At 38.3% G+C, this 15,574-nt stretch overlaps 2 protein-coding genes across 3 annotated transcripts in view; one reads left to right on the forward strand and one right to left on the reverse strand.

Annotated features, from left to right (window-relative positions):
- IRAK4 (interleukin 1 receptor associated kinase 4) overlaps positions 1-15,574 on the forward strand; it is a 335,362-nt gene that overhangs the window by 304,325 nt on the left and 15,463 nt on the right. The gene's annotated exons all lie outside the window — the stretch shown is intronic.
- Positions 2,806-15,493, reverse strand: PUS7L (pseudouridine synthase 7 like). Of its 2 annotated transcripts, none has more exons than XM_076331579.1 (9): positions 15,444-15,493; positions 14,207-15,144; positions 13,360-13,519; positions 11,532-11,727; positions 9,773-9,871; positions 8,151-8,232; positions 6,388-6,665; positions 4,617-4,670; positions 2,806-3,976 (listed from the first exon to the last, which is right to left on the reverse strand). In XM_076331579.1, exons 2-9 carry the CDS (start codon positions 15,099-15,101, stop codon positions 3,653-3,655), a joined length of 2,088 nt encoding a protein of 695 aa, XP_076187694.1. In that variant the 5' UTR covers positions 15,102-15,144; positions 15,444-15,493; the 3' UTR covers positions 2,806-3,652. The 2 variants fall into 2 exon arrangements, with proteins under 2 accessions (XP_076187694.1, XP_076187683.1); XM_076331568.1 differs by having other exon boundaries at positions 15,448-15,468.

Here is a 15,574-nt window from a genome sequence, read left to right on the forward strand (position 1 = left end):
TTCTCATTGAGGATAATACTAGTTGTCAAATTTGTAATGAATTAAAAGTAACAGGATTTCACAGATTAAGAACATTTGCATTTTTCCCATTCAAATGCCCAATTATCTATCATCTGTGCTGAAAAAATCAACTGGCCATTGAACTTAAAACCCCTTTTGTTAGAAACAGAATCAGAGACCTGTCTTCATTAGTATTAGCAAAGTGCTTTAAGGCTTATCAGAAAAGCATGCTAGCAATAGAAGTACTTAGTAAGATGAGAGATGACTAACACATCAATCTTTTCCTTAAACTCAGATCAGTGCACAATGATTATCTTCTTTTCTAAATGCAGGGGCACAGATGTTTTGCTTATATAGATTATACTTAGGGAGATGAGTATTGCACTCATACAAAACTCTCTGAACTCAACTGTTCATGTACATAATCCTGCAAAATAGCTGCTAAGATTAAGAGAATGCATTACAAATAAATGCCCACGGAAATAAGAAGGATGTTTACCGTATAAACACTCTAATAGCTAACCTGACTTTTTCCCTAGTAGAACTTTTCTACTATAGGAATTTAACCCATGGACACACATAATTAGCTCTTTCACCTTAAAGTTGCTGAAAGAATTTTTTGCTTAAGAAGATTAGTCCTTTTAGTGTTCAATAGAAGTACTGACAAAAGAGCCTAAAATGATTATAGGGGAACTCTTTTAACACCATCTTCTGATCTTTTATTTTAAAATAGCATGCCTTTCAGTCAAAAACCTTTTAATCTGACCTTTTGTATTTTTCCAAATCAAGGCTCAACTTTTAATACTTTATGTATTCAAATCTTGTATGTGATGAGATGGTTTTCAAGGCTGTTTTGAGCCACATCGAAGACGACCACAATAGTCTCTTTAAATGGAACTTCAGTGCTAATTCATTTCTTCTGGTCATTGTAACTGCACGCAGCTTCCTGTCTGCACTGGAGCTCTTTACCATGTCAGTGGTGACAGGACAACTCTTTCTGTGCTGTGCTGTACCAAAATGACTCGAGTTAAAAATAATTTTCCAGAAGAGAGGTATTTTTAAGGGCAGGTGGAAGACAGAAGAGGTGATACTGAAAAGCAAAGACAGGAACAAAGCTGTCTCAGATGGGTCGTGGCAGGGAAATGGATTTTTCAATCAGTTTGGCTGAATACAATAAACTTGAGGTGTAGAGTAAGCACTGTAATAGAGCAAGCATTGTAAGTCGCCTACAGTGGCTCCGTAGCTATTGTTTGCATGACAGTCTATCTTCCCCATATAAAAGCTAAGGGTCAAATTTTGAATTACTTATACAGACTTACGGAGTAATCCTCTTATTTAAGGCAGTGAATTATCTGAATCCTTCATTGCTACACAGTTTTATACCAGCATTGAAATCATGTGAATTGTATTTCTATATTTCTATTTTTCCTACTCCTATAATTCTAGGTCTATTTACCAACCCTGGGAGATTTATCTTACTCAGCTGTTAGCAACAACTGAAAGAAAGACTGATGCCATAAACAGAATTCAATTTATATTATTAATTCTCTTTCAGTAAAAATGAGTAGAGGTTTCCATTTTAGTTTTAAGTCATACTGCCATCTACAGATTGAATAAACAGTTGCAATACTCTGCTTAGGATAACAGGGTAATCCAGGCTGGAAGAGGTCTCTAGTCCAACTGCCTCCACAAAACAGGGTTGCCTCTGAGCTCAGACCAGGTTGCTCAAAGCTTTATCCTGTTGGGTCTTGGAAATCTTTGAAATCTCAGGTGGAGCCTGCACAGCCTCTGGGCAGCCAGTTCCACTGCCTGACTGTCCTCACAGGGGAAAAGTATTTCCTTTTAACCAGTCTGAACCTCTCATTTCAATTTATGCTCATTGTCTCTTGTTCTCCTGCCGTGCACCGCTATGAAGAGCCTGGCTCCATCTTCTTGCTAACCTCCCCATAGGTACTGGGGAGCTGCTGTTGGTTCCCCCCAAAGCCGTCTCTTCTCCAGGTTGAACAAGCCCAGTTCCTTCAGCCTCTCCTCAGATGGCAAGTGCTCCAGTCCCCAAATACCCTGGAGGCCCTTTGCTGAGCTTGCTCCAGTTTTTTGAGGTCTTTCTTGTGCTGGGGATCAAAACTGGACATAGAAGTTAAATGTGGTCTAACACGTGCTGAAAAATGAGACATAATCCCTTCCCTTGATCTACTGGCTGTGTCCCTGCTAACACATCCCAGGAGGCTGCTGGTCACCCTTGCTGCCAATGCACACAGCTGGCGCACGTTCAGCTGCCCACTGGGCTCCCAGGGCCATTCCCACAGAGCTGCTCCCCAGCCTGTCCCTCCCCAGCCTGGGCTGCTGCAGGGGTGCTTCCTTCCCAGCGGTAGCACTTTGCGTTTGCCCTTGCTGAATGCCATAAGGTTCCTGTTGGCCTGTTCCTCCAGCATGTCTAGGTTGCCCTGAATGGCAGCCTGATCCTCCAGAGTATCTGTTTGTTTTCTTAACGTGGTGTCATCTGCAAATTCGATGAGGGTGAACTCTATCCCCTCCTCCAGGTCACTGACAAAGACATTAAACAGGATGGGGCCCAGGAGAGACCCCTGTGGTACTCACTCCAGGTAGGGTATGACCCATTAACCACTACTCTCCGAGCCTCATCCAATCATTTTTTTAGCCATCTGGTTGTACACCTATCCAGACCATAATGTCCTAAGTTGATTTGAAGAATATCGTGGGACAGTGTCAAACGCCTTGCTAAAGTCAAGGTAAATGACATTTTCTCCTCTCCCCTTTCCCACAAATCCACTCTTTTTATTACAGTTAACTGTTGGTTTTTTTATTTACAAAAAAAATATAAAAGCTTTTTTCCAGAGATGGTTCCATTAGTATATTTTTTGCCACCGTCAGGCTTTACAGTAACAGGAATAAAATCTGCATCCTGTAAACAATAAAGCAGGGTTTTGGTTTTATTATAAATGGTTTTGCAGTTATGTTAATTATTCACCTCGTCTTGATGAGCTTACTTGAATAGGCACTAACTAACAGCTATGCACTACTTACTCCTGGAATCCTTAGCATTAATTTAAGTTGGGGGATTCATCAAATGTCTGATAAAATATCAGATGACTTGTCACTGTTGACTCAGGACTTTTACCTTTTAACGCTTGGTGCCTGAACACAACGAAAACACAATATATTTAGTGAACCTCAGTACAGCAACTTTTCAATTAGATACCTGTAGGCTGCAAACTTGTAACATTATTGCTTGAACAGCATTTGTATAAACCATTTAAAAAAAAAATTATGAAATAAAAGATACATTTGTTTGCTGCAAATATTTTTGCAGGGTTTAATTTTGCAAGTCAGATGTCTATGCAAATGTGAAATTCATGCTTGCAGCCCATGGCTTCTTAAAGTTCTGTTAAACCTGCCTAGCGTAACACATAGCTTTATTCCAATGCATCCAAGTGTTTGCATTTAGGGTTTGGAACGTTTTTGGAACATTCCAAAGGGTTTTGGTGGGGTTTTTTCCTAATCAGTATGAATCTCAATCTACAAATTTTTCCCGTTTCTGGCTTGAGCCTGTTATTCTCCCTTATTTTCTTGGCATTATACATAAAATATCACCGTAGTATAATATTCCTGCAATTTTTCATTAACTGGAATCTTAAAAGTCACATTTCATTATTTCTCTCAGACAGACTGTTGCATAACATGAAGGATCAAGGTCAAATGATACATGAAGAGAGACTTTTGATTCATTCAGATGGTTGTCTTCAATTTCAATTCCTTTTTCACTACCTTCCAAAAAATATGACAGATTCTGAACATTTTTCAAAATGGGTCTGTAGCATCCAGGTATATTCAGCTGTAATGGAGACACTCTGAATTTGCACATCTGCAGCTCATCCTTAGAAAGCCTTTCATGGTACCATTGCCCAACTTTATTACTGGGATACTTGATACTATGTCCCACCATTGGAAGAACCACCTTCAAAGAAAAAACCAAAACAACAAACATATTTGAAATAAAGCCCACCAATTCCCCTTTAAATAAATGTGATTACAATTTTAAATGTGTCTAAATCTTGTGTTTTGGGGCCTGAAATAGTAGAACAGCAGCTTCTCTTGTGAAATAAAGCAGTGCAAGGCAGGTATCTTGGATGTAATTAAAGCAGAAAAAATAATCAATGTATCAGGATTCCTAAAACAAACTAGAAATAGACTAACATGAATTTCCTTGCTTGTTGGGAAAGACACAGCAATAAAGATGTTAAGTTGCCTATGTAAGACTTCACAACTACACACCCCGAACCTTCAAAAATTAGAATGTCAGCTGCTCTCGAAAGTTCTTCCCAGTAGACTGAAAAAATTTTCAAAGTATTTACAGTCAGCTTCAAGATAAATATTGCCATACTGCAAATGACACTGTACTTATTTCCATTACAAAGTAAATATTCTTTCCTCCTGTTTGTTATGAGAGTGGAGATTAGTTCACATGTGTTTTCTTTAATGTGCATTCTGGCAAGGAAGAAAACTGCACCAGTTAACTTAATCACATTATTTTTAAAAAGAAAACATTTTAATCAAATAAAGAGATCAACAACTCAGAATTTTTCATACAGACTTACTTGGTTCATAGAGTATTTGTTAGCTGACTCTTCTGGAGCAGTGACTACATGAACCTGACAAGACATTTAAGAAGTTAAGAAAAAACCCTTTTTTAAAAATAAAACATACACTTTATTTTAGGAATTATGCACTATACTCCCAAATTCATAAAGGATTCTAAGGTTATTTGACTACTGCAAGGACAATAATCTATTTCAGGTATGAAAAATAGTACAGATGCTTAATATAAAGTAATCTGTTTACTGGTAAATGGTGTTGCATTAAATATTTACTGATGCTAGCTACCACTAATTAGCAAATTATCACTACAAACTCACATTCTTTGAAGTTAACTGTGCCAATGCAATCTTGTGCTACACCAGCAAAAGCAAAAATACTAAGAAAAATGTTTCATATTAAATAGGAATATATCTATATTAAACTCAGTAACTCAATATTGAATTTGATACCTCTGGTTTTCATTTTTTGATCTACTTGTTTTATTAACATTCACTCTCAAAAATATTGTTGAAGAAAAATTACAATGGAAACAGAAGCCACTCTACAGGGACTGGAGGTTATTCAGTAACCTTCCAAGTGCTCTTGCTTTCAAATTTGTAAGATGTTCACCCAAAAGAAATGAGATACATTCTGCCTATGCGCACACCTGTTTATTATCCAGTAAAACACTGCAAAATCCTATGCTTTATCTGATGATCAGGAGAATGATAGAGTCATAAAATCATTTAGGTTGGAAAAGACCCTTAAGATCATTGAATCCAGCCATAAACCTAGCACTGCCAAGTCCACCACTAAACCATGTCCCTAAGCGCCACATCTACACGTCTTTTAAATACCTCCAGGAATGGTGACTCAACCACTTCCCTGGGCAGCCTGTTCCAATGCTTGACAACCCTTTCGGTGAAGAATTTTTTCCTAATATCCAATCTAAACCTCCCCTGGCGCAACTTGAGGCCATTTCCTCTTGTCCTATTGCAACTTGGGAGGAGACCCAACTGCTTCCACAATAAGAAAAAGGTATGCTAACCCTGAAAGAAATGGCTTCAGAACGGACTTCAGCATGCCAAGACCTGGGACCAGCATACACTCCACTGCTGGCTTCTGCTCATTGGCTCACCTATGGCTCCACGCACAGCACCCAGGGCTGTGCTGTGGGCGAGCAGAAGCACTCCCTTGCCCTTTACTACTTTCCCAAGACGACTGCTGCATTCTTTGAACAGCCAGTAACAGTTTAGACCCACTGTCAATCTTTTAGTTGCCTGAGTAAGTGAAATTGTGCTACACGTGCTTTGACTGTGTAGCTGCAACGAGATTACCAGTTCAGTCTGAGGCCACCTTTCACCATGGGCTTACGTTCATTAATATATATAATGGGAAGGTCTGACCTGGAGAGCAAGACTCAGATCTGCACTGGCTGATAACATAGGCACACCCAGAGTCCACTCTGAAGGCTTTCCCCTGTCAGATCCTAAGAAGAGCATTATATACCATGCAGGCTAAATTCTTACATATATCAATTCTGACATTCTGTTCCTTCTTCTCACTTGAATAAAATGAACAGCCAGAACAGATAAAAGCTGCTAACATACATCTAGCTTATATGCCTATTTATAGTAAATCAAAAAAAGCTACACCACTTTTTTCACCTTTGTCACTAATATTAAATATTTTAATGAACGAACCAAAATAAAATCATTAGAGTATATATGACTATGTATTCAAGTGCATTAAGCTATTTTTTTTTACAAGAACTATTTTGTGAAGACTCACCTTGTCATTCAGGGAAACGCTTTCATCATTTCCTTCTGAGAAGACAAGATCACCCTCAACAACTTTTGAACCATAGATCTTCAGTCTATATGATGCTGCTTCATTCCAAATTTTACTGCAATAAGCATGGACATAGAATATGCGCATGGAATGAGGAATATTGAGCCATCCTTTGGTACAACCTTCATGATTTACACCATAGCGATTTAAAGCTCGTAGCAACATCTTCTCTCTCACTTTAAATTCTGGCAGCATCAAGAGTGCACCCTTTGCATCTTCTGATATAAACAAAAATAACCATGTAAGTAAACCCTGATTTTTCAAATAGTACCTGTCAGGAAAAAATACACTTAAGAACATGAAATAATCAGGTAGGGAAAATGTGTCAGTCTAACCTCTTTATGCTGACTTTTAGGTTATTATTCCCTTTCCTTCAATGTGTCATGTTAGACAAATTTCATCTTAGTTGCCTATCAACACAGTCCCATGAATTCTATTCTACTTCATGCAGTATAAACTAAACTAGCTGCCATTCAGTTCTTCAGCCTAGTTTGCTTTTTTTTTTTTTTTTGGAAACTTACTTCATCACTCCAAAGGTTTTTTTAGATCAGGTAACTGAAAGTAAAAAACAAGCTATAAAAGAACATTAAACCTCTACTTTACATCATTTGAGAACATGTATTTCATAGGGGGTAAAAAACATGTCTTTATTTTAAAGGTACAATTTGCATTGGCCACTGGGAAGTCTGAGCCTCAACCAAGATGAAAATGTATTTAATCAGACTTGTACTACATTATATAAATGTTGTATATTTAAAATTTTATGGTTTACATATTTTCTCATTACAAGTGATTATCTGACGAAGCCTTCTGCATAGCCTTTTACCCTTTCGCTTTCAGGAAAAGGCAAGCAGCTGTTTTCAGAGTCCACATCAATGTCTTTCCATGCATCATACAGCAATGTACAGCACAGAATGATTCACTGTATCTTTTTTGCAAAATGAAAAGTATCTGTGTCTCTTTAAGATATATATCATAGTTGTTCTGTCAATCTACAGTGATAAGCAGGCTAATAGATGTGGAATATTTGAAAAGAACAAATATATTTGAAGTCGAGAGCAACTCCAAATTTTTAGTTTTGGAGAGAAAGTTAAGTTGAATGATAAAAACAATAAACATGACAAACAGAGCATTTTACTCGGCACACTTCTGCCTTTGACATATTTACTTGCTTTTAGTTCAAGACAGAAAGAAGGTAGATCACAGGAAAGCATGGAAGAGACACATAATTAAAGAGATGTAAAAGCAAAGCCCAAAGGTGCAAAAAACAGGAGCTAAGATTGTTACAGAAATCTCAGAAAATTAGATGCCCACAGGTGGTAAGTGCTTAGTATGAGTTGGGTGTCTCATTTCTGTATACTTCCTTTATTAGGGAGGAGAAGTTTATATTCCAAAAGGAGACAGGTGGAAGGAGGCTAAAACTGCTTTGATAAAATTATCTTAGTCTTTTCCAGCATTATGCTACACAGTGTTTGTTTCTGTACTGTCTTGCACCTGAAGTACATTAGTTTTCCACTATTTTGCACATTTAGGGCCTTATCCTCATCTAATTTTTAACTGTGCAACTCTACTGAGTTCGCAGAATAAGCTATTAAGTGGTATAAAGCAGCAGCAAAATAAAAAGTATCTCTCTGTGCAGCAACACCTCATTCACTCACAATACTGACCCTGAATAAATACATAGACAATTTAAGTGGACATACCAGTTTGAAGAAAGTATCTTTTTGTGTTGTTGACAGGGTCATCAGTATCTTCGGGTGTGAAGAATAACTTCACAGCTTTCACCTTTAAAGAACAATAATAATTTATATTCTTTTGTATTTAAATACAACTATTTGTCAGGTAAACAGACAATCATGCATCCAATTCTGTGGTAGCATATTTTGCAACCTCTCAAAATTATACCAGTTCTTTAAGGTCAAAGTAAAATTCTCCCTTTCACAGAAGATGCCATGAACAGCAAACCAATGTGGTTGTGTTCCTTCTCAGATTAAAGAAAGTTTTTAGTCACACAGAAAACACAAGAGAGCTTTCAAAGCTCTATGAGAAATCAGTCACTCTTCTTGAACATCCAGTTAGAACTCCTCCACTTTGTAATGCCATCATTCTATCCTGAACAGGAAGGTTCCTTCTTTCCCTTTTGCGTGTTTCATGCAAAAATTAGACTGAACGCTTTCCACAGTCTCACACAGAGGGACAACAATTTTTTTTTTTATACTGATCTGTATTAGGTTACATGACACTGTGACAGGGAAAACAAAACACTACACTAACCTCTGCTACTTGCAACACCAGTGGAGCCACACAATTTGCTAGCACTTATACCAACCTGTGACATCTGGTTCTTGTCCTCCTCTGTATTGGACTGTGCAAGCACATACTGGCACATTTCTAACATAAACAGTAGTTCCTACATGTTTTAAATTAAAAAGTACCTGAGTTAAGACTAGAGATTTAAATCATTACTCTTCAGGGACTGGCACCTGGTACCAACTGCTAGCATACCAGAATTCGAAATGTCAGATACATCAACAGTAAATTCTATGGGCTGCCTTCAAATCTCAATTCTTCTTATATTTGGAGGATAAGTTTTCCTGACTTTTCTCAGAATCAAAACAAGATTAGAAGAAAAGGATACTCAAGTATTCATTCGACTTTGTAGTGTCCGATTTTGTTTTAGACCTGTGCCAAGTACTATACCATATACATTGAAAAGTATATGATTCATCTCATGAATTATTACTTAAGAAATAAGCTCCCCTTAGCTTACATGGGAGCAATCGCTCAGAACTAAGAGTTTGGGAAAGTAGCCAAGGAATAATGGAAAGCAGCAATCTCTTCTATATAGCAGATAAATTACTGTGGTATTGAAAAAGCAAATCCTTTCATATGATCCTACGTAATATCTTGTGACGTGTTTAAGAAGTATATAGACCCCCAGCGGGATAAAGAGGCTACAAGTTAGGAGACGATCAGGACCATGAATAAACATTGTATAAAGATTGCTTCATTTTAGTGTTCAAACCTTGCACGGAATGCAGCCACTTTCCTGCCAATCACAATCACATACCAATCACAGACAGAAAAATCACCTCCTGAACTATTTAAAGCTGCACCTGCTGTTTTAAAAAAAAATTGTTTCAGTATGAAGATCTTCATGCTTATGTTGTTGTCAAAACTGATCTGGCAATTATTTCCAGCACACATATGGGTTTATCTCACAAATGAAATTGTTCACTGGGAAGGTCAGCTCCAGGGCTAGACATTGCAACAGTAATGTGAAATTAACTTGACAGTAACTACTTAAATTACAAAACGAAAATACCATGTTTTCATTCAGTAAAGCCAATCCTATTTGATCTGTCTGAACATTTTGTCCTTGTCCAAATCGCTGAGGTCCATAGTAATTTACAAAACCTTTTGTCTAGAATGATAAAGAATAAATATGTTAAAAGCATGAAAGTACCAGGTACAATTAGTAAGACTAAGCATACAACACACATACATCTACATTTACATCCAAAATGCATACAAACTGGCTTTTTAATCAGAAATAATATGTAACAAAATCATAACTTATGATTCATTACAATATTTTAGCACCTGATTTAGAAACATCTAACAAGACAACCAAGTTCTATCATTGTCTTCACTTTCATAAAAAAATAGGTAAATGAAACAAAATTATTTCTATATAGTTAATTATTATAAATTCAACCACAGGCCAAGTCAAAGTAATCGAGCTCTTTATATGTGCCAAATTATGAAATCTCTACTCAAGCAAATGCGGCATAGCACAGGTAATGAACAGTAACCACCGTTGGGACATTTTTCCTTAAAAATACTAATCTTTTTTCACATGAGATCATTTGTATTATTATTACAATAGTAAAGAGTGAGCGCTTCTGCTAATTGGCATTTTAAGTCTCCTGATGAATTCTAGGTCACATGTGGGCAGTAAAATCACAGCCATGTGACCCAATGAGAACATCCTTTTCTAGAAAATAGTAAGTATGCATGGAGTAGGCAAGCAAAAAACATATGGTATTTGTTTTGGAACTGGTTATTCAGTTCAAATTATATAACCTTGCTTTGGACATCCTTAGGTCCCATACACAATTTTGTTTTCATGGAAGATGAAAAATCCGTATTTTGGATTAACACATATGCTGGTTTTGCATTCATCATCTGACCAGTAAGCTAAATCTAATAAAGCAAGTGACATAATCATAGGAATTTGTGTTCATTTTCCAAACAGCAAAACAAAAAACCAGTCAGATGGAGCAGAGAGAGAGGGAAAAGCATTAAAGTATCAGTTGAATGCTTTTTTCAATAATAAAATTAATTTCCAAAATACATGTAATGTATTTTCATTCAAGTCTTTATTCCCGGATTAATCTTCTTAAAGTAATTTGTATTATGGTTACTACTTAGAAAGATAGGGCAGGAAAATTACTGCTGTACAAAACACCTCAAGTTTTTCTTTTCCATTATTTTCTTCTACTTTTCTCAGTGATTTAAGAATGTCTGGTGATGGGGTTTTCTTCCGGGAGTAAGGATAACAGCAATCAAAATCCACTGAATTTCAGGGAATCTTCTTTCTTTGGTACGGACATTTCACATGTATTTATGCCATGAAAGTACGCAGTTTTTCACCCGAGCCAACCATGCATGTTCCTCACAAGACCAAAAAAGACAACCAGTTGACATGTGTACTACATTCTTTTACGCTGTCAACTGCCATAGTGAAACACATCACTTCAGTTGGCCTTAGATCTGTGCAGCAATAGCTCATATATCCATACGCATTTGCTACTATATTTCCCATCTGTCTTGCTGCACCACTCTGGGGTCTGCAGTCTGTAACACAGAATGAATTCACTTATGGTCCCTCCTTGGAAGGCAGCTTTACTCCTGTGATTCCTTAAGTAATGCAGGAAAGACATAAAATAGCAAAAAGCATCAAAACTGGGAAATAGTGCCATTACTGTGCTATTACAAGCATTTTGTTTAAAAGTACTTTTTCTTTTTACAGCACAGAATTAAAACTCTGTTCATTATTGGCAACCATGAGGCTTTTTTACCTCAACGTTTTTCATTGCTTCAGATATTCTCTCTTTCAAATCTGCAGAAGAGTCATGACTGTGGTGTTTGAGATCTCTCACAACTATATCAAAGCGATTGCCCTTCAGCTGACCAAGTCTAAGGTGCTGGCATGCTGAATGTATGTTGTGTATTCTCATGCCCTTTTTTTCCATTTTGCTTCCAATTTCTTTCAACCTGCATAAATAATTGGGAGAAATTATGAACCATCCTCTCCTAAAGCTATCCAACTTCTAATCAATGTCTTCTTTACCTTTGCACTAGAATTAAAAACCTTTAAAAAAAAATAAAAAGGGATTTAAAATGGATTATTATGAGAAAACCAAACCAAATGCAGATAGAAGTCTTAAAATTTAGTTATAGTCCAGAAATACTTTCTAAATATTTGCTTCATTTGCACTTATATTCTGCAGCTCACCAGATATTGGAATGAAGCAATTCATTGAACTTTCTCACGGCAACTGAGAAAGTTTTGCATTTTTTATTGAAAAACACGGAATTTAGTCTTCAGTCCTAAAAATCTGCTTTTCATTAAAAAAAAAAAAAAAAAAGAAAAATAAAAAGTAATGTGCTCTAGCAGACTCCAAAACACAATTGCTCTTTCTTGGTCAGCCTTAACAAAAACAAACTCAGCGCACTGATTCTCTGGGTATGCTTGCACATGCTTGTAATTGGAAACACAGCTGACAGTTCAAGTATTTGCCCTTTAAAGTATCCACTCAATCTCTTTGTTCTTGTGTGTAAGTAAGAGTCATTCAAATCAAAGGAAACTTTCAGCATGAAAGCTTATATTCTAAGCCATATTTTAATAACTTTATAAATTATTTATTTATAAAAATTATTTATTTTCCCTGTTATGCTAGTGGCTCGGAAGCATTTAACTATTTTGCTTAATCATTTAAACATTAATGCAGTTTTGCTAATCATCTCTTGAACAACTGGCCTTGCAGCCCAGTTTGCAGTGGAATTTTACTATTGATATATATTTTTGTTAGTAATAAATCCTAAAAACATAAATTCTACTTTCCTTTATTTGCAAAGCGTACTTTGTTGCTATGACCAAAAACCATTAGGAAGTTAAAGCTGAGGAAGAAGTTATGGTTTTGACTCCAGCATTTTTACTGTTACTATGGCAGAACTTAATATATATTTTTTACCCACTGAGCTGGCTACAGAGAGTAACAAAAACAAGGAATGGAAAGGCACATCTTGTATTATTGACACGTTATTCAGAATGTATTTTCTGCCCTCGGGTTTGGTGATACCTTCTTTACTTAGTCTCATGTTTCTAAACGGGACAATACAATGGAAGTTGATACTTAACACTCAAAGACAGCATCTGTCCAAAGTATATTTGTAATGATTTACTTTAGTTTTGTAGCCGTATAAAGCTTTTAAGCTGTTGTCTGTGGACCACAAGACAATACTTTGATAGTATGTGGAAAGCTGTTGCGTCATGTAGTATATAGGCTTCTTCTCGGTTCCAGCTGGTGGATGGTATTTAAGAAATTGTAAAGCGGATCCCATGAGCATGAATTGGAAGGATGCTGTCCCAGAAGATACAGTATATTCGTATTATGAAAAATACAGAGAAAGGCAAGACTTTCCTTTAAATTCCAACACTGGGGGACTTCAGCGCTAAGCTGTATATTCCCTAAAGCCACAAAATATTACAGCCATTTCCACTGTGCTGTAATACAGGAGAAGGGAAGACACATCAATAAGAACATTTCAGAAGATCATACCACGTTGATACTTATTAACACACACAAATATGTGCTAAACTTAATGCACCCAGATTGTTAGTACCTCTCAGGAGTCACCTTCTTCACGACCATAGGTTGGTAAGTAATAGCCTTCTTATCTTTGATGCCAGTGTAACTGAAGTCTGAAGGAAGAACACCAAGTTCAGCAGCCAAGAAGCCGATTGCTTCTAGTGTTTCTAGATTTTCTTTCTGAAGGGTGAAAGCTGAAACAATCATCTCAGAATTATTAGGAATTTGCACTTCTAAATCATACAGGTGTTCTGCCACGACAGATGGGCAGGTTCTTCCCTTCAAACTGTAATAGCATGGGAACTGCAAAGATACAGTCCTCCCACCCCACAAAACTAAAGGAAATGGGACTTCTTCAGTATTGAAAGAGAAAAATAAAGACACAGTAAACAAAACTCTTGGAACAACCAGAAACCCCTGCTGCCTTTAAAAATAGTACCTGATAAAATGCAACACAATTCAATGAACATGTACTGACTTATTGCTAGAAACATTCTCTATATCAGAAACCAACTGCTTTAAGGAATGAGATCATAAATCAAATTTGACCTTACTAACTTGTCCAACATCTAGATGCACCTTCTAAAATCCCCCAATTACTTTCAAGGGAAAGCTAGCACACAAGGAATAACACAGAATTAGTGCTACAGCCAAAAGAACTGAAACCATTATCACTGAACAGTTTATGTAAAATCACTGCAGTAACTTGATTCATCCATCTCCTTCTCCAGCGATGTAACTACACTGCATTAATAATGATTTACTTCAGCATAAACAATGGGTCAACCAGGCCTATATATCACATAAAAATGATTCGGAGTCTCAGTCTTACTAAAGAACACCATAACACCTGACACTTTCACTAAAAGTGTAATATTTACCTGTATAAAGATCTTGTTTTTCCTGGAAACCACCAGCAGACCTTTTTCTGGACCAACTTTTTCCTCGAAATCGTACCATTATTGACATATTTGGCTGATCATTGACATCTGTCACAGTGAAAGACTTTGTTTCTAAAACTTTCCCAAATTTTCTATTGATAAAGTGGTGAACTACTTTTCTGTGCTCTTTGTTTCCATCAGGCTCAAAAGAAAATGTAGAATTTTCTAGCTTTGCATCTAAAAATTTAAAGAAATCACTTGTTTCCTTTTCAGTCACTAACTGACAAAGTTCTCTGTAGTCAGCATTTCCTTTTACAATCACTTCATTGTCTTTTGTAACAGTGACTAGAAAGGGGAATTTCTGCCTAATAGCACCGTGTAAATCAGCTCGATTTTTCTTGTCCAGTATAGGTCCCAGCGAGAACTCCCCAGTGATAGAATCGGCATTATTTTCCAAGTCCCACGCATCCTTCAGATCACAAGCAAATTTATTAAGCAGTTCACTCATGGGTTTGCCTAGTAAGGAATCCAATATACTGGCTTCCTCGAGGCCAGATTTCAGTTCAGGTTCACCCTCGCGCTGGGTTTTGTTAGGGGATGCAGAACAGTCGCCTCCTGCCCAACTCGGGTCACGCTCCGAAGGACTGGGCGCACCACCACCACAGCCCTCGGCACACGGACCAGGAGGCTCCGTTCTCAGCTTTTTGGGTTGCTGCAGGCCCGGGCTACTTTGTTCCAGCGGCGCTTCGCTGGTTTTCTGAAGCGATTCAGCCCGGGTATCCCTAAGGAAGTGTTTGGGCATCTCGATTTCCGTCACCACGAAGTCACTCGGTGAGTTTTTGATAGTACCACAGAAGCCAGTGTGATCAGTCACGTAACTGAAGGAACGAAGCATGGCTCCCCCGCCTTCCCCCGCTCCCAGCCAGAAACCACTACGCCTGCAAGAGGAGAAGACAAAAAACGGGGCGGGGGGGGGGGGGGGAGAGAGAGAAAAAAATATCAGCTACTAAAGAAAAGGCTGCTGAAAGGCAGGCAGGGAGGAAGGGCCGCCGGCACCGCGCCCGCCCCGAACGGCCGTTACGGGCCGGTCCAACGGCACGGCCACGCGGGGCGGGACCCGCGCGCGCCCCCAGCCCCCGCGAGCCGCCGCGAGCCGCCGCCAGGCGCCGCGGCAGGGCCGCCAGGGGGCGCCACGACCCCCCCCGTCCCCACGGGGGAAGGGGCCCAAGGACGGTACCAACTTCTCCAGGCGCGCGGGGAAAGAGAGCAAGGGACACCCCCCCTCCCGGCCAGCCATGGGGCACGCCGGAGGGGGCGGGGCATCTCCCGGGCAGCCTATGGGAAGGCCGCCTGGAAGGAGAGCGCTTC

The sequence above is a fragment of the Aptenodytes patagonicus genome, chromosome 1, assembly GCF_965638725.1.
Source record: "Aptenodytes patagonicus chromosome 1, bAptPat1.pri.cur, whole genome shotgun sequence".
NCBI lineage: Eukaryota > Metazoa > Chordata > Aves > Sphenisciformes > Spheniscidae > Aptenodytes > Aptenodytes patagonicus.